Source organism: Pseudophryne corroboree, chromosome 3, assembly GCF_028390025.1.
Source record: "Pseudophryne corroboree isolate aPseCor3 chromosome 3, aPseCor3.hap2, whole genome shotgun sequence".
Lineage (NCBI taxonomy): Eukaryota > Metazoa > Chordata > Amphibia > Anura > Myobatrachidae > Pseudophryne > Pseudophryne corroboree.
In genome coordinates, this window is record NC_086446.1 from 302,468,748 (window position 1) to 302,489,933 (window position 21,186).

The 21,186-nt window shown below is 41.6% G+C and overlaps 1 protein-coding gene across 11 annotated transcripts in view; it reads right to left on the reverse strand.

Moving 5' to 3' along the window:
• Window positions 1–21,186, reverse strand: part of PHACTR3 (phosphatase and actin regulator 3) — a 419,279-nt gene that overhangs the window by 327,878 nt on the left and 70,215 nt on the right. For 6 of the 11 annotated variants that reach the window (XM_063959370.1, XM_063959361.1, XM_063959362.1 and 3 more), the window contains exon 2: window positions 1,612–1,773. In XM_063959370.1, the coding sequence (XP_063815440.1) occupies window positions 1,612–1,773 (162 nt within the window). Of the gene's footprint in view, window positions 1–1,611; window positions 1,774–3,704; window positions 3,848–4,150; window positions 4,254–21,186 lie in introns of all 11 variants that reach the window. The other 5 variants (XM_063959364.1, XM_063959366.1, XM_063959368.1 and 2 more) reach the window with 3 other exon arrangements.

Consider the following 21,186-nt stretch of genomic DNA (forward strand, 5'->3'; position numbering starts at 1 on the left):
TTCTTAGTTATATCAGTGCATCTTTTTCTTCATAATCAAATTCAAAATCATGGTTAATATATGAAGATTGTGGTTTAGTGTTTGTTTTAATGTTATATTCCATTATGTAATTTTTAATTTTTAATACTGTGTAATCCCGGTGGCCATCTTTGAAATGGGTAAAATTTTGCCATAGTGAGTATAAATGTGTCCGCCCCTAGGATCTATTATTAATCTTAAATCATATGTATGTTGGTTGACATTATACATGTAGAATCTAGAGGAAGGATGCGAGCCATGTTATCCCATGCGCGTAGATACGACGGGTTACTATGGAAACGCGATAGGTTGAAGTAATCTGGGACACGTGACTACATACGGCTGTTTATTTAGCCTGCAGCCATGGAGATGGTGATGGGGCCGTCGGGTGTGGCGCACGCTAGATTGGGGGAGGTAGCGTGTGTCACGTGATCCTGACTCTGGAAATTCCGGCCAGGTTGCTATGACAGCGGGACGCGCTGTCGGACAGTGCACGGAGGAAATGTGACTTGGTTTAAGCAGTAGTCCGGATATGTTACCATGGCGATAGGCAGCAGGTGTATAGTGTTAGAAGAATTTAAGCACGTAGTTGGCGCCAATTATGTAAATAAACCCTAAATGGTTTACATCTTATTGGTGCATTCAAATGTCCATCAATTGAGATTCTAACCCATTGGTTAAAAACACATTAGTTCTCTGCTATTTAAGGGAGGTCAGTTTGGGATTCATTTCATCCAGCTGACCCTATGTGAGAGGCTGCACGCCAGTGGTATGTTCTATGTTATGTTTATATGGGAATTTTATAACATATGGAAAAGTTTCTTATTGATGTTTTTTGTATTATAGTTAAACACACTGTCTAATCTTGATAAAGACGCCGCCGTGCGTCGAAACGCGTTGATACAGTGTTACATTGATGTTTTAACACCAGCATATCCACTGAGGGGAACATATGGCATTGTAATTTCCGGATTTTACTTTGTCAGCTGAAGTCCATCTCTGTTTCCCAATGTGGGTATGACTGTTTGTCTGTTTGTATTTTTTAAGAAATAAAAAGGGTTTGGTTTTCCCTAATTGGCCTCCCTTTTTTAATTTTCACATAATGCTGCATGAGTGGCATCCATCTGCATCATATGGTTTAAGAAGAACATCATCTTCATTAAAGAAACCTTTATGGGTGTTCTACTATATTGATACAAGTAAGCATACATGTAAGAAATCTGTCAAGTCCCCATCACATCACTCTGGTGACCCTATAAGAAGGTGGACGTCTGATCTCTTCTGGGACTGTTCTCCATCACTTTATTCCTCGTCAACACAGTGGAAAGAACTTTGGTTATACACAGTATTACACTATGATATGTTTAATTCTTTGTTCCATGTAAACCCTGATATCGGTGTGAGGACAACTCAAGTGAAGGGACAATTGGAGTGCAAAAAGTGAGATTGTACCTTTTCTTTAAGAAATTAATAAGTTGCTCAAAAAAACTTGGAAAGTTTACTACAGCAGCCAAACAGGGGGACAATGTCATTGTATGTTAATCTTCCTTAGGTATGTGATCAGAGACACAAGGGGTCCTCACTCACTCCTACCTGCAGATGACTGTTTCAGCTTCTCACTTTTCTTTTTTCTCCACTTCCAGGGTTTGAAAATCCTGCCCAGTGTTGCCAGCTTGCTATTCCTCCTAGCAGGGGGAGTCCGCATCCCAGACATCAGATATTCTGTACGCAGTGCTGAGGACTGAGCCATTTCCTCTGTGTAGCAAACCAAGAGATGGAAGAGGAAATAGTATTAATATGATAGCTCACCCTAATACTGTACATGGAGACTGATCATTTACTGTACTCCACACTCCTGCACAGTGTAGCATATGATTTAGGATTTATTAAGATGTACTGTAATATTGCAATTAAAATCCTTCCAAAATGTTAAGTGCCAAAGTTAGAAATAAGTCATTTAAATATGAGCTCCGCAACATTTTAAGTCTTCAATATTTAAACAAAACAACTTGAAGCATCCTTTGCTTTAAGTTGTTTTGTTTAAATATTGAAGACTTAGCTTTAAGTTGTTTTGTTTAAATATTGAAGACTTAAAATGTTGCGGACGCCAACGGGGAAGGGTGCGATGGCGGGGGGAACGAAGCCCATGATGCATCTGCAGCATGGCTGTTGTTAATGAGGACCTCCCTCATCTGTACACATTCAGATGAGGAAGGGGGTCGTTAATGATGTGCGGAAGCGCGCATCGTTAACAACATTGAGTGTACACACTAGATGAGATTGTAAAAGATTTCACTCAGATCGGCCCTTGTGAGCGATATCTTTCATTTTCTCATCTAGTGTTTATGGGCCTTTACTTTAACTGCAGATATTGATCACTAAAGATAATCAATCCCCAACAAAGGATCGTTTATAGGCCACAGACAGAGCACTTCCACTTCAATCACCATCACACAGTAGTAAACCACTGATCCGCCAAGACTAACAGGCCCAACACACTGGGCACTATTACTGAAAGATATGAACAATCTCGTTCATTAACGAATGAGATACCGTTCTTGTCTTTCAGTGTGGAGGCAGCAACGAAGTGCGGCCCCGCGCTCGTTCATCGCTGGTGCTCCATCGCTTGTGCATGCAGGCCAATATGTTTGCATGCACTGCTATGGAGCAGGGTGACGGGCGGAGTGAAGAAACTTCACCCCCCCGTCACCGCTGGTTCGCCCTTCGTCCGTATCTGCCGTCGGGCAGCTCGGCGGCGGATCTGCCAGTGTGTAGGGCCCTTAACAGGCCTTACTGAATAGCACAGGAGCAGATAGAGTGGCCAAAATAGTACTCTCTTGCAGACTACTCAAAATTAGGCATTGTGGAGGCTTGGCTTTCTTCAGGTACAGTGTGGTGGCCTGCCTTACCCCACCGCACGTCACTGGGTTGGGGGTCACAGGGAACCAGGGTCAGACTGGCCCACAGGGGTACAGGGGAGACCCCTGGTGAGCCCCACTGTCTGAGGGCTCACCTCCTCCTCTAGGGATCAGGTTCCATACTGTGCGCTTGAAATTATATTTATATATTTATGTATATATTATATACAGTATATGTTGCATTATTCTGCACAGGACTATGATGTAATTTCTACAGTGCATTAACATGATAAATTATCATGCATGTAATATATTTCTAATAGGAGCCCAGCCCATGCTGTCTAATGGTTAGCCAAACCTCTGTGGTGGCTGGCCACACCCCTAAGCATAGGCCCCTACTACTGCATTCCACTGGTGGTCCCTTTATGCCCCAGTCCGACAATGCAGGGAACGCACTCCCACAGCTTAACTAAAGGGAATAAAGGAGAGTGAGGAATAGAAATATTTCTACTGAAAATCTGGAATTATACTTGAGTTTGAGGATTGCAGGGAGGATGCCATGTCGGCTGCCATTTTTTTAAATTTCGATTACATGTTTGCAGTTTTTGAGATATATCAGTGACATACGGATACAATTGAGAAGTAATGGTAAAATAACTTATATACTGTATTGTGAAAACAACTCATCAATATGCATATACAGGGGTGTTAGATGTTTTCTACTGATCAATAGGTCAGGAAACAAGTGTCCATTACTGGAAGCAAATCATGTGGTATTATGGTAATATGGAAAGCATGTGTATCCAGAGGACACGTCCAGCCCCTTACATGTTTTGCTGCAGGATTTCCACCTCCTCACAGAGTCTATACCAACGTCAACGTCACCTGTCTGGCTGCTCACAAAAGGAGTAATAGATCACAACCTCTGATATATCTCTAGAGACCTCTCAAAGTCATCCTTGCATCTAGATCTATAATAAAAAGAGGAAAGCAGGGCACTGGAATAGTCGTAATAATTGTAATGCCATGCATCAAGGTGAAAGCAGGGGTTCCTCAGTCTGGCTCACAATCAAGTAAAGTAAAATAAAGCAAGCACAAGGCAAAACAATACAAGGTAAGCTTACAATCCAATCTTGTTCATTTGACAATGGGATATGGACTGTAAACACGACTGGTTCTTGGGTCAGTCCATGTCAGTTCACCCAGGCATGACACCCACCGGCCCAGATTTTCATTATACTTTGTACACTTGATAATACCACATAGCTACTAACCCATGTCAATTTTTTCTTCTCTAGGCCTCTCAGTTTTCGAGCTATAGGGGGTCAAAGTTTTGGGAAATGCCACTCCTGATGCTCCATTTTTTCTGAGGTGTATCTGGAAAAAAATTCACATCTCAGTGCCTAATTCACTTTTCACTTTGAAATTTTGACCTTTTTACGCATTTAAAATAAAATGAAAAAAATATATAAAAGCTATTTTTTTTTCAGCAAAACAAGTGCTCTCATTAAATTCGAGGTCCATATAAATGGGTATACGTTTATATTTGGGTCATTTAAGGAGACGGGGGAAAAAAATGGAAAAAGACTGACTACTCCCATCTGCAAGCTTAAAAATATTTGACCCACTCATAAAGCACCCCAATATACCTGTCCCATACCTTGAACACTGAATTCTGTCACTTTGCACTTTTTCACCCCAAAAGTTGCATGTCATTATTGGCCAGCTAAAAATAATTAGTCAAAGTGCCTACATAGTCATTAGGGGAGGACGGGATGTCCTAGGGGGTTCTGAAGCAAATCCTGACATTTTTACCTTAATATAGAGATTTTCCACAACTTTGCACCTGCTGAGATAGGTGAAGTTAAATTCACGGTAAACTTATAGACAATAAATTATTGCGGCAAATTGAATAGGGTTCTTTAACTATTTGCAGTCAAATCACAGTTTTTCGTGCAAAAAAAAGGATTATCACAGCTAATTGAAAACTCCCCTATGTGTTATTAGAAATCTGCACTTATACATAGAAATATACAATGAAAATACTCCCCTGGCAGGCAAAATCATACCTAATGGTAATTTTCATTTTTTTAATGAGAGAATAAGAACTAAACATTAAAATACTCATACAGGGGGTATGGGTCGTTGGGTAGACACAACATAGGTCGACAGTCATTAGGTCGACCATGGAAGGTTGACGTGCATTAGGTCGACAGGGACAATAGGTCGACATGGTCATTAGGTCAACATGTACTAGGTCGACAGGTTAGAAGGTCAACATGTTTTTTTGTACTTTTTTTGGCATCGTTTTCTTTGTAAAGTGACGGGGAACCACAAGTAGTGCACCATGTCCCCTCGCATGGCTCGCTTTGCTCGCCATGCAGGTTACCGTTCCAATCGTAGTCCACGTGGATCGTTAAGTATGAAAAAATACAAAAAGTTAATAAAAAAAAAAAACTAATGTCGACCTAGTACATGTCAACCTAAAGGCCATGTCGACCTATTGACCATGTCGACCTAATGCATGTCGACATTCAGTGGTCGACCTGACTGTCGACCTAACGACCGTATCCCCATACAGGCAATCAAAATCCCATTATTTTTCTTTCATAGCCTTTTAAAATATACTTTAAGGTTCAATTTAAAGAGAGGGATGTGATAACTCATCTGCCTTAGGTTGATAATGCTAATCGAGCCCACTTTTTGTTTTGCATCAAAAAAATTATTAAGTATGAAGTAAAGCAATGTATAATGAACTCTCGTAGTCAGGCAAGATTGATAAAACATTTTTTTTTACTGAAATCTCCATATGCTGATTGACAAAGGGTCAATATTTCAAAGGGATACGTTGATTAAGCACTGAGATGTGAATTTTTTTCCAGATACACCTTAGAAAAAAATGGAGCATCAGGAGTGGCATTTCCCAGCAATTTTTCAAAACTTTGACTCCCTATATCTCGAAAACTGTGAGGCCTAGATAGGAAAAATTTGACATGGGTTAGTAGCTATGTGGTAGTATTAAGTATACAAAGTATCATGAAAATCTGTCATGCCTGGATGAACTGACATGGAATGACCCTCTTGCGTGAAGCCATGGTTGCCTGATTTACTACTTTATGCTATTTGAGATTCTATTCAGCTAATGCGAGAATTTGTGATTTTTCGAGCGGGAAGCTGTGCCACCCTCTGAGCTGCAACATTCGCCATTAGTATTGACACTTGTACCATCCCCATGTTAGGTGCAAGAGATCGGTCTGAAACCGGGTTCCCTTCTCTGAGCATGTGACTCAGAACAGCACAGAGATTTAGCTACACATCCCTGACACCCCTACAAGACACGTCTTGTGTGTTACCACCTAGCTGCTGCCCGGTTTCAGCCAATTTCACACATCAAAACATGCACCTGAATCAATCGTAGGTATGCAAAAATGCACCAATTTTCTTCTGCGTATGCACTGTATGATAAAAAAAACTTGCTACTTCCATCCTTAACAGGACATAAGTCTGACTGAAAATCAGGCTTAAGAGGGAATTTAATGAGCATCAGTAATTTTGGGGTGCTAAAAACTGGACTTTACCACAATTTTTTTTTTCGAGCAATCCACTAGATCCCATTTTTAGCTCCCTGAAAACTTACCTGTTTTCGGGCAAAAACACATAGAATCCGTGATAAATTCATGGACCTATGTCCTTATGCTGCAAAAACAGGATACTGATGGGGGGATAAGTGCAGACTTCAGGGCTAACTGGATTGCCCGGGGATCAATTAACCTGCGGTAAATTACAGTGGGAAATTGAATTTCCATCATTTATAATGGGACTGGATTTCAACCTCATCTGGTGTTGCTTTGCTGGTGTACATTGAATTTATGTTAACATTTGCAAGTAGATATAACTATAGCATAAGCATGAGGAATGGTGAGTATGGGGAGACCAAAAGCCTTCAAATCTTTAAAATATTTACATATAACATTTTTGTAATAAATTTTATATTATCCATATTTACAACAATTTTTTGCTTTGAACATTCACGAATAAGGTCATGGGCATTGCATGAAGATAATCTTGTATAATTCGAATGCAGAGCCAGATTAACAATGGGGTGGATGGAGCTACAGCTCCAGGCCTCCACATAAAAATAGGTCCATCATCATGGCATCATGATGATCACTAGCCACCAGCTGGCCACATGGTTGGTTATAAATCATATCTATTAAGATTGCATTTCTATTCTTCTTACAAATTTATGCAATTTTTTAAAAACATTTTTACATAGTTAGAGAGACATTGGAGCTGATAGTGTAGGGGATGTATATGCGCACATTTCTCTGGCCACACCCACACAGCATTGATCATACCTCCCCCATTTCTCACAAAAGAAACTTGAATATTTTCAGCTCCAGGCCCATGTGGCCCTTAATCCAGCCCTGTTAAAATGGGATCACTTTTTAATCCTGCAATTAAATGATTTAATAAAAGCAATTTTGTAGGACCCCCTCAAGCAAATGTAATACCAACATAATAAAACCATTGAAACACACAAAAATTACACAATTAATAAAGGTAGTCACAATTTTACCCTAATTTTTAAGACATTATGGCCCAGATTTATCAAGCCATGGAGAGTGATAAATTGCATGGTAATAAAGTACCAACCAATCAGCTCCTTACTGCCATGTTACAGGCTGTGTTTAAAAAATAACAGTTAGGAGCTGCTTGGCTGGTACTTTAAACTATTTTGGGCAGATGTACTTTGTCTTGGAGAGAGATAAAATACCAGTCAATCAGCTCCTGTCATGTTACAGGCTATGTTTGAAAAATATACGTTATGGTAAGAACTTACCGTTGATAACGGTATTTATCCGAAGTCCACAGGTTCCACAGGATAACAATGGGATATGATGGAGCGACAGCGGATTGACACCAAACAATCACAAGCTTTCAGTTCTCCCAGGATGCAACGGGCCCGTCCATATATCCCCACCCACTGTCTCAGGCAAATCAGTTGTATTCCAAAGCATTTAGGCAGGAGCATCATGTAGAGCCCTAATCAGGCTAGAAGAACACACATGCACATCCTTCCGTACAAGAAGGAAGAGGTTAGTGAGTAGAAAGATCCTCAAATCAGGTGCGACCGGGTGGGATCCCTGTGGAACCTGTGGACTTAGGAGAAATACCGTTATCAATGGTAAGTTCTTACCATAATGTATATTTCTCCGGCAGGGTCCACAGGTTATCCACAGGATAACAATGGGATTTCCCAAAGCAATTTAGTGGTGGGGACGCTCCTGACTGGACAGGAGAACCTTTCGCCCGAATTCAGCATCATGAGAGGCAAAAGTATCCAAGAAATAATGTCTAATGAATGTGTTAATGGAAGACATTGTGGCTGCCTTACATATCTGTTTTGCTGAAGCACCATTTTGTGCTGCCCATGAAGGACCTACCTTACGAGTAGAGTGAGCAGAGACATTATCCGGAACAGGGAGATCAGCTCGAGAATATGCTTCTGAAATCGTCATTCAAAGCCATCTTGCCAGCGTCTGTTTAGTAGCATGCCTTCCTCTCTTGTGAAATCCGTAGAGAATGAAGAGAGAATCTGTCTTTCTGATGGCACTGATACGATCCATGTAGATCCTTAATGCCCGGACTATGTCCAGCGACGCATCTCCCGCAGAAAGTCCCGATACCTGAAAATCCGGGACTACAATTTCTTCATTAAGGTGGAATTTAGACACCACCTTCGGAAGATACCCAGAAATGCTTTATATGGATAAAAAGTCAGAAAAGGAGAACAAGACAGCGCTTCTAAACCTGATACTCTTCTAGCTGATGCCATAGTCAGTAGAAAGAGAACTTTAGCTGTCAACCATTTAAGTTCCACTTTATTAAGTGGTTCAAATAGAGCAAATGAAAGGGCTTTCAGGACTAAATTTAAGTCCCAACGCACTGTAGGAGGAACATAGGGAGGTTGAGTGCGCAGCTTTCCCTGGAAGAAAGTACGCACAACCTGTAAATTGGCAATTTTCTTTTGGAACCATACAGTCAATGCTGATACTTGTACTTTCAAGGAAGCCACCTTCAAACCTTTATCCATTCCCGCCTGAAGGAAATCTAAAACCCTAGAAATGTGGAAAGATTTCGGGTCCATATTTCTTTCTCTGCATCAATGAATATAGGGGGTCATTCCGAGTTGATCACTAGCTACCGTTGTTCGCAGCACAGCAATCAGGCTAAAAATCGGCATTTCTGCGCATGCATATGGCGTGCAGTGCGCACGCGCGACGTACTTTCACAAAAGCCAATGCAGTTTCACACAAGGTCTAGTGACGCTTTTCAGTCGCACTGCTGATCAGTGAGTGATTGACAGGAATGGGGCGTTTCTGGGAGGTAACTGACCGTTTTCCGGGAGTGTGCTGAAAAACACAGGCATGTCAGATACAAACGCAGGTGTGCCTGGGGAAACGGGGGAGTGGCTGGCCGAACGCAGGACGTGTTTGTGACGTCAAAACAGGAACTAAACAGACTGAAGTGATCGCTAGATAGGAGTAAGTCTCGAGCTACTCTACTCTGAAACTGCACAATCTTTTTTTGTAGCAATGCTGCGATCCTTTTGTTCGCACTTCTGCTAAGCTAAGATACACTCCGAGAGGGCGGCGGCTTAGCATTTGCAGTGCTGCTAAAAGCAGCAACCGAGCAATGAACTCGGAATGAGGACCAAAGGCCTGCCATATTCGGTGATAAATGCGAGCTGAGGAGGGTTTCCTTGCTCTGAGCATTGTTTGAATTACCTGTTGTGAGAATCCTCTTGACCTCAGGATAGAGGTTTCAAGAGCCATGCCGTCAACGATAGTCGATCCAGATGCCTGTGGTAACAAGGACCCTGCATTAGTAGATCTGGATGTTGAGGGAGCAGAAGTGGAGCATCCATCGACATTCTCTGCAGATCTGTGTACCAATGCCTTCTGGGCCAAGCCGGAGCTATTAGAATCATAGCACCCTTTGCTTCTTTTATCTTCCTCACCACCCTGGGTAGCAGGATGATCGGTGGAAACAGATACGCCAGATGAAAATCCCATTTCACTGACAGGGCGTCCACAAAGATTGCTCCGGTATCCTTTGTTCTTGACCCGTATACGGGTACTTTGTTGTTCAGACGGGACGCCATGAGATCTATCTCTGGCAAACCCCACTTGTCTACTAGAGTCTGAAAGACTTCTGGATGTAGAGCCCATTCGGTTGCTTGAATGGTGTGTGTCGACTGAGAAAGTCTGCTTCCCAGTTTAGGACTCCCGGAACGAATACTGCGGACAATGCTGGAAGATGGAGTTCTGCCCATTTTAGTATGCGACTTGCCTCCTTCATTGCTGTTTGACTGTGCGTTCCTCCCTGATGGTTGAGGTACGCTACCGCTGTTACATTGTCCGAGCGGATCTGGACTAGTCTTCCTTGAAGAGTGTCCTTTGCCTGAATCAGTGCAATGTATATGGCCCGAAGTTCTAACAGATTCATTGGCAGGCAACTTTCTTCTGTGGTCCATTGTCCCTGGAACCATAATCTTCCGGACACTGCTCCCCAGCCCTGAAGACTGGCATCTGTTGTCAGGATCTCCCAATCTGATATCCAAAAGGGTCTCCCTTTGTCTAGATGAGATGTTTGTAGCCACCAGGCTAATGACTTTCTTACCTTGTGTGGAAGTACCATAGTCTGTTTCTTTATTGTCTGATGTATTCCATTCCATCTGGCCAGAATCAGACGCTGCAGAAGTCTTGAGTGGAATTGTGCATACTCCACCATGTTGAATGTTGACACCATCAAACCCATCAGTCGCATCGCTGCGTGGATTGATATTGTTTGACTGTGTAACAACTCCTTAGTCCTTGACTGTACCTTGGATATCTTGTCCCGAGATAAAAATATTTTCTGTAGACTTGAATCCAGTACAGCTCCAAGTGAGTCATCCGTTGTGACGGAAATAGAGATGATTTTGCCCAATTTATGAGCCATCCGTGCCTCTGCAGACATGTTATTGTCTGTTGGAGATAGTCCAGGAACATTTCCTGTGATTGTGTTAGAATTAACAGGTCGTTGAGGTATGGAAAAATTCTTATCCCCTGCTTGTGAAGATAAGCTGCAATAACCACCATGATCTTGGTAAATACTCTGGGTGCCGTGGCTAACCCAAAAGGTAATGCCTGGAACTGAAAATGCTGCTGGAGGATAGCGAACCTGAGATAGCACTGATGGGACAGTGCTATAGGAACATGTAGGTAAGCATCCTGAATATCCAGGGATACCATAAAATCCCCTGGTTCCATGGCCAAAACTATGGAGCGTAACGTCTCCATGTGAAACCAAGGTACCCAAATGTATTTGTTCAGCATTTTGAGATTGAGAATTTGCCGGAATGACCCGTTTGGCTTCTGAACCAAAAACAGGTTGGAGTAAACCCCTGTACCCGTTGTGCAGCGGGTACTGGAATGATTACTCCTGACTGAAGCAATTTCTGAACTGCTTCTTGCAAAGCCCTGGCCTTCGTCTCTACCTGAGATGGGCTGGTGCAGAAGAACCTTCGAGGAGGATGCTTCTTGAAGGGAAAAACATAACCCAGAGATACCACTTCTTGCACCCAGGCATCTGTTGTAGACTGCTGCCATATCTGTGCAAACTGAAGAAGACGGCCCCTTACCATGAGGTCCCCCAGGAGGAGGCCCGCACCATCAAACTGATGGCTTATTCTCTGGTTTTGAGGCTGGCGTTCTGATAGCCCATTGCTTTTTCGCCTTACCAAATTTATTATATTGGGGCTGCTTACGATCACTTTTTCCTTTTCCTTGTGATCCAAAGGGCCGAAAAGCGGGACCCCTAAGGTTTGGGGTTATATGTGGAAGGAAATTTTACCTTTTTGGAGTCTGCTTCTGACTCCAGAATATCTGTCAATTCTTTACCAAGCAGAACGCTTCCAGTAAAAGGCAAAGATTTCAGAACCTTCTTAGATTCTGAATCAGCTTTCCATGTACGTAACCAAAGTGCTCTGCGAGCAGCTATTGTTGAAGCTGATGCCCTGGAGGCATAGTGCCCATATCTAATGCTGCTTCTTCCAAGAATATTGCAGCCTGTTTTATGTGAGCTATAGTGGATTCTTGCTCCCTTGAAGGTGCTGAAAGACCATCTTCCAGTACCTCTATCCAGGCAGCAACTGCTTTTGCCATCCAAGCTGAAGCCATGGCTGGCCTTATGACTGCCCCAGACAGAGAAAATATGGTTTTCAGAAAACCATCCACTCTTCTATACGTGACATTATCCAAAGACGTTGATGGCAAAGGCAATATAGATTTTCGCACTAATCGAATGACATGCATATCTACTTTGGGAGCCATTTCCCATTTTAAACGGTCCCCAGGTGGAAAAGGATAATTGGAATCCCATTTTTTGGGAATTCTATATTTTTTACTGGGTGTAACCCAAGCCTCTTCCATGATTTCCGTTAGCTGGTTTGACCCTGGAAACTCAGTCTTACCTGCTTTGGGCAGTTTAAATACAGGTGCCTTGGTTTTTAACACAGGCTCTGCTGAATCCTCTAAGGATAGAATGGCCTTTATTGCTCTAATTAGCTTAGCTATATCCACTGAGCTGAGACCTTATACTTGTTCTTCGTATGTCGAAGTAGAGTATATAGAGCTTTCATCGTCCGATGAATCATCCTGTGTAGCCTGTGAAGTTGACGGTTTACTTACACTTGGTTTATCAGCTTGTCGCTTTGGAGAAGCTGGTGAGGGAAATGATATACCGTAAGTAGGGAGCTGCATGTATGGGTTATTAATGTACCCCATTCATGGTAGCGAAGCTGTAGGAATTACCCGTTCAGCTATACTGGACAAGGTCTGTGCAAACATCGCCCAAAGTGGATCTATCTGCACCTGACGTTGAAAAGGGATCTGCCTTGTAATCTGCTGAAACGCAAAACAATTTGCACATAAACCATCCTGTACCAGATCCTGAGAGGATAAAACAGTTTTGATAGACAAACATGATATGAGTGTTGGTGTTACTGTGAGTGTACCCTCGTCACCTTTGCCACTCTTAGACATGATAAATAATCAACACTTTCACAGAGTACTACACAATTTGTGACTGTAATCACTTTAACCTTCTAAAGTGATATCAATCTGACCCTACCCATGCACCAGCATTGAGGACCAGAAGAAACAACTGACAAACATATATTAAAGTCAGCAATCACAATAGCAGTCAGTCACATGTTATATATTAGTCATATGAGCACATAATCAACTACAAACACATTTTAAAGTATGTAGGAGTACATATTACTGAATTCTGTTTTATACAGATCTTAAAGTATTCAGACTCAATGCGAAGAAAACCACATTAATGTACACAGACTCATATGCAAAAGGCACTTAAATTTAACTATTCATACTGACAAAAGTAGATAGAAATTTAGTGCTGTATAACCCGTACTTAGTAGAGTGGGATACAGGGAGACTCACCTCACTGAAAGGGTGAAGAAAAAGGGATCAGTTTCTTTGGGTGCACTCACTCCCAAAAACAAAACAAAAAATTCCTAATATTGGATCTGTGTCCCTATACACTTTTTATATATATATATGTATTGACACTTGATTCTTAGTACCTCCCAATACCCATATGGAATGTATCAACTTTATTAATATCCCATATGAAGTATTAAGACCCTTAATTGGGCCGTAAACAGTGAAATATAAAATTATTAAAAGATAGTATAGATGTGAGTCAGAAAAATGGACAAAACAAAAGAAAGAAAGAAAGAATTTGTTTTGTCCTAGTGCCAAATAATAAAGAAAATTAAAAACTGAGCCGTGTGCCGCTACTTATTAATTTATATTTATTGTGCATATTGTATTCCACTGCTGTATTCCTCAAAAGAATATAATTGGAATATATATGTATATATTATGTATAACAACCCCTGGTCAATAATAATCTTCATAAGCCTGCCACAACCTTATTCTAATTATTTGATAAGGGAAAAGTTTCCAGTTTGGGCATTACTTCTGTGTTTCTATCCTGCCAGAAGTAACAATTGCTTCTAGGTAATATATGTAACGATTTTAATGCACAGCAGAATGTTATAACCGATACAATTGTTGCTTATTAAACAGGATATCTTTCTATGTTATGATTATACCACCATATCAATAGAGGTCTGCAGTACCTCATTCCATATTGGATATACCAGTAAAGAATTTTTATCCTTATCATAGGCAAGAAGAAACAGTAGAAGTCTTTCTTATATGGAGTCCTTATTATATATACATACACGCATGTAACGTTATTAATTATACCATACCGCCTACCAAGCTGATAATACGATTACACATTAATCATATATAAGCCATTCAAAGAGGGATTAAATCACATTCCCTTATTTGATTTATTGGGTGTTTATTGTTATATGTCTCTCTAAAAGAGGTAATACATTCGTGTATAGCTTATGTCAATTCATATGTGTAATAGGCTCATGCCGGTAGGAGCTACTGTCCAGATGCATATAATTTAACACACAGTGAATGTGATCCTAGTCTCTGTTGTCAGGCGCCACGAACTTAGTGCACGGCTGACATATTCCTAATCTCTATTACTAGACGCCACAGATGTGTGTAAGGAGACTAGTGCTGTTTGTATTGCGGGCTGCCGTATGTCTCAGCACCGCATTGCACCAACCAATATCTAAACGTGCAGGGGTATATTGTTAACATGCGTTGTATCTAGCAGGTAACACAATGGAATACACATTCTGATTAATAACATTTCATTTTCCCTAGCAGCGCACGAATATTCCCCTATGCGCATTTCACTCTGTTAGAGCTTCGACGAAGCTCTAACACAGAGTGAAATGCGCATAGGGGAATAGCCGTAGTAGGGGCACACGGCTCAGTTTTTAATTTTCTTTATTATTTGGCACTAGGACAAAACAAATCCTTTCTTTCTTTTGTTTTGTCTATTTTTCTGACTCACGTCTATACTATCTTTTAATAATTTTATATGTCACTGTTTACGGCCCAATTAAGGGTCTTAATACTTCATATGGGATATTAATAAAGTTGATACATTCCATATGGGTATTGGGAGGTACTAAGAATCAAGTGTCAATACATATATATATATATATATATATATATATATATATATATATATATATATATAAGTGTATAGGGACACAGATCCAATATTAGGAATTTTTGTTGATTTTGGGAGTGAGTGCACCCAAAGAAACTGATCCCTTTTTCTTCACCCTTTCTGTATATGTTTCAGGATCAGTGGGTAGCACCAGTCTATAATTTCATATCTGTATTATATACAGTTATTAAGAGACTATACTCCTACAGATATTATCTAATATCCATTAACCTCATAAACATCACATGTCTTCCATCACCCTCCAGATAACTAAAATGTGCCTTATGGAATGCACGCTCTGTTTGTAACAAATTAACATCCATCCATGACCTCTTCATATCCAACAACATCAATCTGCTGGCTATACCAGAAACCTGGCTCACACAATCTGACACAGCCTAACCTGCAGCACTGGCACATGGTGGTCTCCACTTTACACACACCTCCAGACCAGATAATCATAAAGGAGGAGGAGTTGGACTTTTACTTTCCCAATCTTTGGCATATACTGTTCTACCACAGGTTCCATCACTCACATTTACATAATTTGAAGTACATTCCATTAGGGTTTACTCTCCTTTCTCTCTGCGTGTTGCAGCTATCTACCGCCCACCTGGGCATCCAAAACAATTTTTGGAAGATTTTTCTGCCTGGCTCCCTCACATCCTATCCTCTGACATCTCCACCATTATCATGGTTGATTTCAATATTGCTATTGATTGTCCAAAATCTGCTGCGCATGCCTCCAAACTACTCTCTCTAACCTCCTCTCTTGGCCTCTCCCAATGGACTGACTCCTCTACTCATCAGGCGGGCCACTGCCTTGATCTAGTATTCACCAGACTATGCTCCATTGCTGAACTCACTAACACTCCTTTCCCCCTCTCAGATCACAACCTTATCACCTGCATGCTTTCCTCTGTTAATTCAAACCCTGTGTTGCGGAAGTTCTCCAATCTTCCTCAAACTCGCAGAAATATTAACACAATTAATCTTCAAGAACTTTCCACTTCACTCCAACAACTGCTTTCACCTATTTCTGCATTCACCTCTCCTGAGATGGCTGTATCACACCTTAATGAGACTCTAGAACTAGCCCTTGATGAAGTGGCTCCAGCTACCCATCACACTCCACGTAGGCCTAGATGTCAACCATGGCACTCCAAATTAACAAGACAACTACAAAAACTCACACGAAAACTTGAACGTCAGTGGCGTAAATCTCGTATTTCAAGTGACTTCCTCACATATAAGACAGTCTACCATTCTTATAAAAATGCCCTGGACACTGCCAAACAAACATATTTCCAAACTCTTATCTCTGCTCAAGCCTCTAACCCCAAACGACTCTTTAATACATTGAAATCACTTCTGAATCCTCCCGCACCTACCCCACCAGCCACTATCAAGGCACAGGATCTTGCTCCCTACTTCAAGGAGAAGATTGCTAAGATCCGAGATGAAATGGTATGCTCTTCGGCAGCCAGTGACCTGCTCCGTTCTTTACCTGAACCCTCTGGCACTCTTTCTTCATTTGATCCCACAAATGAAGATGAAGTATCATCACTCTTCTCATCCTGCTTCTCTACTACCTCTCCTCTTGATCCTTTACCCTCACAAATAAGTAAAGCTCTGTCTCTGGTGCTCATCCCTACCTTAACTAACATCTGTAATCTCTCTCTCTCTACTGGTATTTTTCCTTCACTCTTCAAGCATGCAGTGATTACTCCCATTTTAAAAAAACAAAAATTCTGACCCTAATGCTCTCTCAAACTACCGCCCTATCGCTCAGCTCCCTTGTCTCTCTAAGCTACTTGAGAGACTTGCCTACACTCGACACACACTTTCTTAACTCATACACTTTGTTGGACCCATTTCAGTCAGGCTTCCGTTCCCAACATTCCACAGAGACGGCGCTGACTAAAGTGGTTAATGATTTGGTCACTACGAAGTCTAAAGGCCACTACTCACTACTTATTCTTCTAGACCTATCTGCTGCATTTGACACTGTAGACCACTCTCTTCTCATACAGACACTACAATCCCTAGGTCTTAAAGACACAGCCTTTTCTTGGTTCCTATCGTACCTATCTAATCGCTCCTTCAGTGTTCGCTTCTCTGAATCTACCTCCTCTTCGCTACCTCTTTCAGTTGGAGTACCGCAAGGCTCAGTCTTGGGTCCTCTGCTTTTCTCTATCTATACCTCATCTCTTGGTAAACTAATCAGCTCTTTTGGATTTCAGTATCATCTGTACGCAGATGATACTCAAATCTACCCTGTCTCCCCTGACTTGTCCCTATCTGTACTGGACCGTGTCACTGAATGCCTTTCTGCCATCTCATCCTGGATGACATCTCGCCACCTCAAACTTAATATTTCAAAGACAGAGTTAATTATATTTCCACCGGCCAATAGTAGGTACCAACCTGATATCTCTATCACTGTTGAAAACTCGACTATCTACCCTACCCCACAAGCTCGCTGCCTAGGTGTCATCCTTGACTCTGATCTGTCCTTTGTTCCCCACATTCAATCTGTCTCAAGATCATGTTACATGCATCTAAAAAACATATCCAAAATACGACCATACCTTACACAAGACACTGTTAAAACTCTAATCCACGCTCTCATTATCTCCCGCATTGATTATTGCAATAGTCTCCTAACTGGTCTTCCCAAAACGAGACTCTCACCACTACAATCCATTCTGAATGCAGCGGCGAGGCTTATCTTCCTCGCTAGACGTTCATCGTCTGCAGATCCACTCTGTCAGTCCCTCCATTGGTTACCTGTACTCTACCGCATTCAATATAAAATACTTTTACTCACACACAAGGCCATTAACCAAACTACACCAACGTACATCACTTCGCTTATCACAAAATATCTCCCAACCCGACCTCTTCGCTCTTCACAAGACCTGCGTCTCTCATCCACACTCATTACTCGCTCCCACTCACGACTGCAGGACTTTCATCGGGCTGCACCCACTCTGTGGAATGCCCTACCACGCACAATAAGACTCTCCTCTAGTCTCCAAACCTTCAAGCATTCCCTCAAAACTCACCTCTTTAGGCAAGCGTATCAAATTCCAGAACCGCCCACATAACTTTCATAAACCTTCCTATCAAATTACATCCACTCTGTACAGTCCACACATATCCTCACATGTCTGTTCATTCTATGCAATAGATAGCACCTTTCCTTGTGTACATATGCCTATTTCCCTATAGATTGTAAGCTTGCGAGCAGGGCCTTCCTACCTCTATGACTGTTATCACCCAGTTTGTTATTGTTATTTCAAATTGTAAAGCGCAACGGAATTTGCTGCGCTATATAAGAAATTGTTAATAAATAAATATCCAATTAAGCTGGTGCGGGACTTCTTTGTTGTTTTCTCAGACTCACCTCACTTCCAAGATCGATCAATACGTTAGCGAACGCTGAGTGGATCGAGACGGTACTAGTGTACACTGCCTCTCCGGGAACTATTAAGTGGACACAGACGTACGGTGCATACAGACGCACCGGTCATACAGATGCCTGTACTGCGACCGGGTCTCCTCGCGGTAGAGCTTAATGAACACAGACGCAGCGGCCTTTGCTGCGACCGAGACCCCTCATGGTAGCGTCTGAGATGGAAGTGAGGCAACAATTCATGGCGGGAGACTCGCGGAAAGTGGTCATGATCTGGGGGGGAGGGGCAACCAGGAGAGCGTCTAACTCCCCACCGCTGACATCAACCCTAGGGATTGCAGTCTTATACTAATCTTGGTGCCTTATGATCCCTAAGGCCTTGCGCTGGAGCACCCGTGGTGGCGGCGCGTCAGCTACTGTTTGGTAGTCTCCTCCCAATACAGTGCGGCTGTGTCCGTATTCCCCGACTACGTGGAACCGATGCCTTACCTTCTCCCTGTGCTCCGGCCACAGCCTGGTAATGTCTGCTGGACCTGCTAGTATATCCAACACAGACGCCCGTCGCGACAGCACTGTACACTTGGGTAAGTGTTGTTGCGACCCAGTGGAGAGTTGTTGGAGCGACTCTTTCCAATATGCGTATAAGACGCTGTTAAGAAAGCTCACTCAAAAACATAGTAAGACTATAAAAATAAAATAAGAAAGCTTTGGGCTGCCAAGAACAGCAGCCCTCTGACCATGGTCCGGCTCCTGCCACACCAAACAAAAAAACGGATTGCCTGAGCCAGTGGGCGGGGATATATAGACGGGCCCATTGCATCCAGGGAGGACTGAAATCTTGTGATTGTTTGGTGCCAATCCGCTGTCGCCCCATCATATCCCATTGTTATCCTGTGGATAACCTGTGGACCTTGCCGGAGAAAAGACAGTTAGGGGCTGATAGGTTGGTCATTTTTCTCTCTCCACTTATATTCTCAAAGGCTTAGTACATCTGCCCCTCTAGGAGAAAAACAGATATAGAAATGAAGAGGGTTGTCCTACAGAGTTATTGGATTGGACTTGAACTGACATCACAGTTCCCATCACATGCATTTTCACGTGAACCTATCCATCCAAATTTTAGAATTATTCAATACTGATGTGAAAACTTGTACTCTAATAAGCTAAGTGAAAAGAGATAGCATGTAAATATGAGCATGAAATAAAGTTTATACTGCTGGGTAAAAATCCTTTACACCGCAACAGACTTCCCTCAAAAACATCACCACCCCCTCTTCACCAACACACAGTACAGAGCCTGCAGCCGGCTGTCATTTATATCTCAGTCATCCATACTGTAGAGTGTCTATGTGTTCCTATGATTTGACAGTCATCAGTGGTGCGGACAATACATTGGTTAAAAATGCTTGAGGCTGCAATATTATCTCTGTTTATGTGCCGGAGATTGGTCATTGATTTTATAAAACCACTAGTGTTAAAAGGCCATAGCTTTTCTATTTAATAACATGCTCATCTGTATGAAGAGGATGAAATAAAACTCAACAGATTTTAAACAATGCACTGCTGTGGCAGGCTATTAATAATGTAAGAGTCCTGAACACAACTAACAGAAGCGTCCATTGAATACGTGGCTGGACGTCTGGAGGGTAAGAGTCTGCACAGAGCACTGTACTTTACAGCAAATTACCAAAACAATATACATTTTGTATGGCCTTTCACCCAGGTTTATAGACCCTGATTCTGAAATGATATTTATTAATTAAACAGAGGATAGTGACCTGCAGCACAAGTGTTTATCTTTTATTTGAAATAAAGTGTTTAAAAACAATTATGTTCTTAAATCACTAAGCACAGTCACTTGCTTAGCAAATAGACAATGTGGAGGGACTTTTTGAACTCCCTGTATTATTCATTTTCCAGTTCATAAAATATAGAGCACGTCAGATACCCATGGATTACTGAATCAAATGTCAGGAGCACAATTTTGTATTTATCAAAACATGTCTTCCTAAAAATGACTTATGTAGGTATAGTCCCATGTCTCAAGTCAGTACTGCATCAACTGGAAGATAATAAAGTAAAACGCTGGTTGTTAAATAGAAAATAAATAAATGTAATTACTATCCACATATCACTCAACTGCAGTATGGGGGTAATTCCAAGTTGATCACAGCAGGAATTTTTTTAGCAGTTGGGCAAAACCATGTGCACTGCAGGGGGGGCAGATATAACATGTGCAGAGAGAGTTAGATTTGGGTGGGTTATTTTATTTCTGTGCAGGGTAAATACTGGCTGCTTTATTTTTACACTGCAAATTAGATTGCAGATTGAACACACCACACCCAAATCTAACTCTCTCTGCACATGTTAAATCTGCCCCCCCCTGCAGTGCACATGGTTTTGCCCAACTGCTAAAAAAATTCCTGCTGTGATCAACTTGGAATTACCCCCTATATTCAGTCCACTCAGGTAATTCTCAATATATTATATCATAGGGAAGTATTTCGGACACTCATGAAAGGTATTAGAAAGGAGAGTCTCCCTTGGTATTATATAGTATATGAATATATCCAGATGTACCAAACTTTGAGCTTTTTACTGAAAATACTGAAAAAAATTTCACTTTGGTTGAGCTTCACTGCTGCCTTAAAAAACGGAACTTAAATGTTTAAGGTAATTGGCAAATTGAACGCAATTTTCAAAAAAACTAAA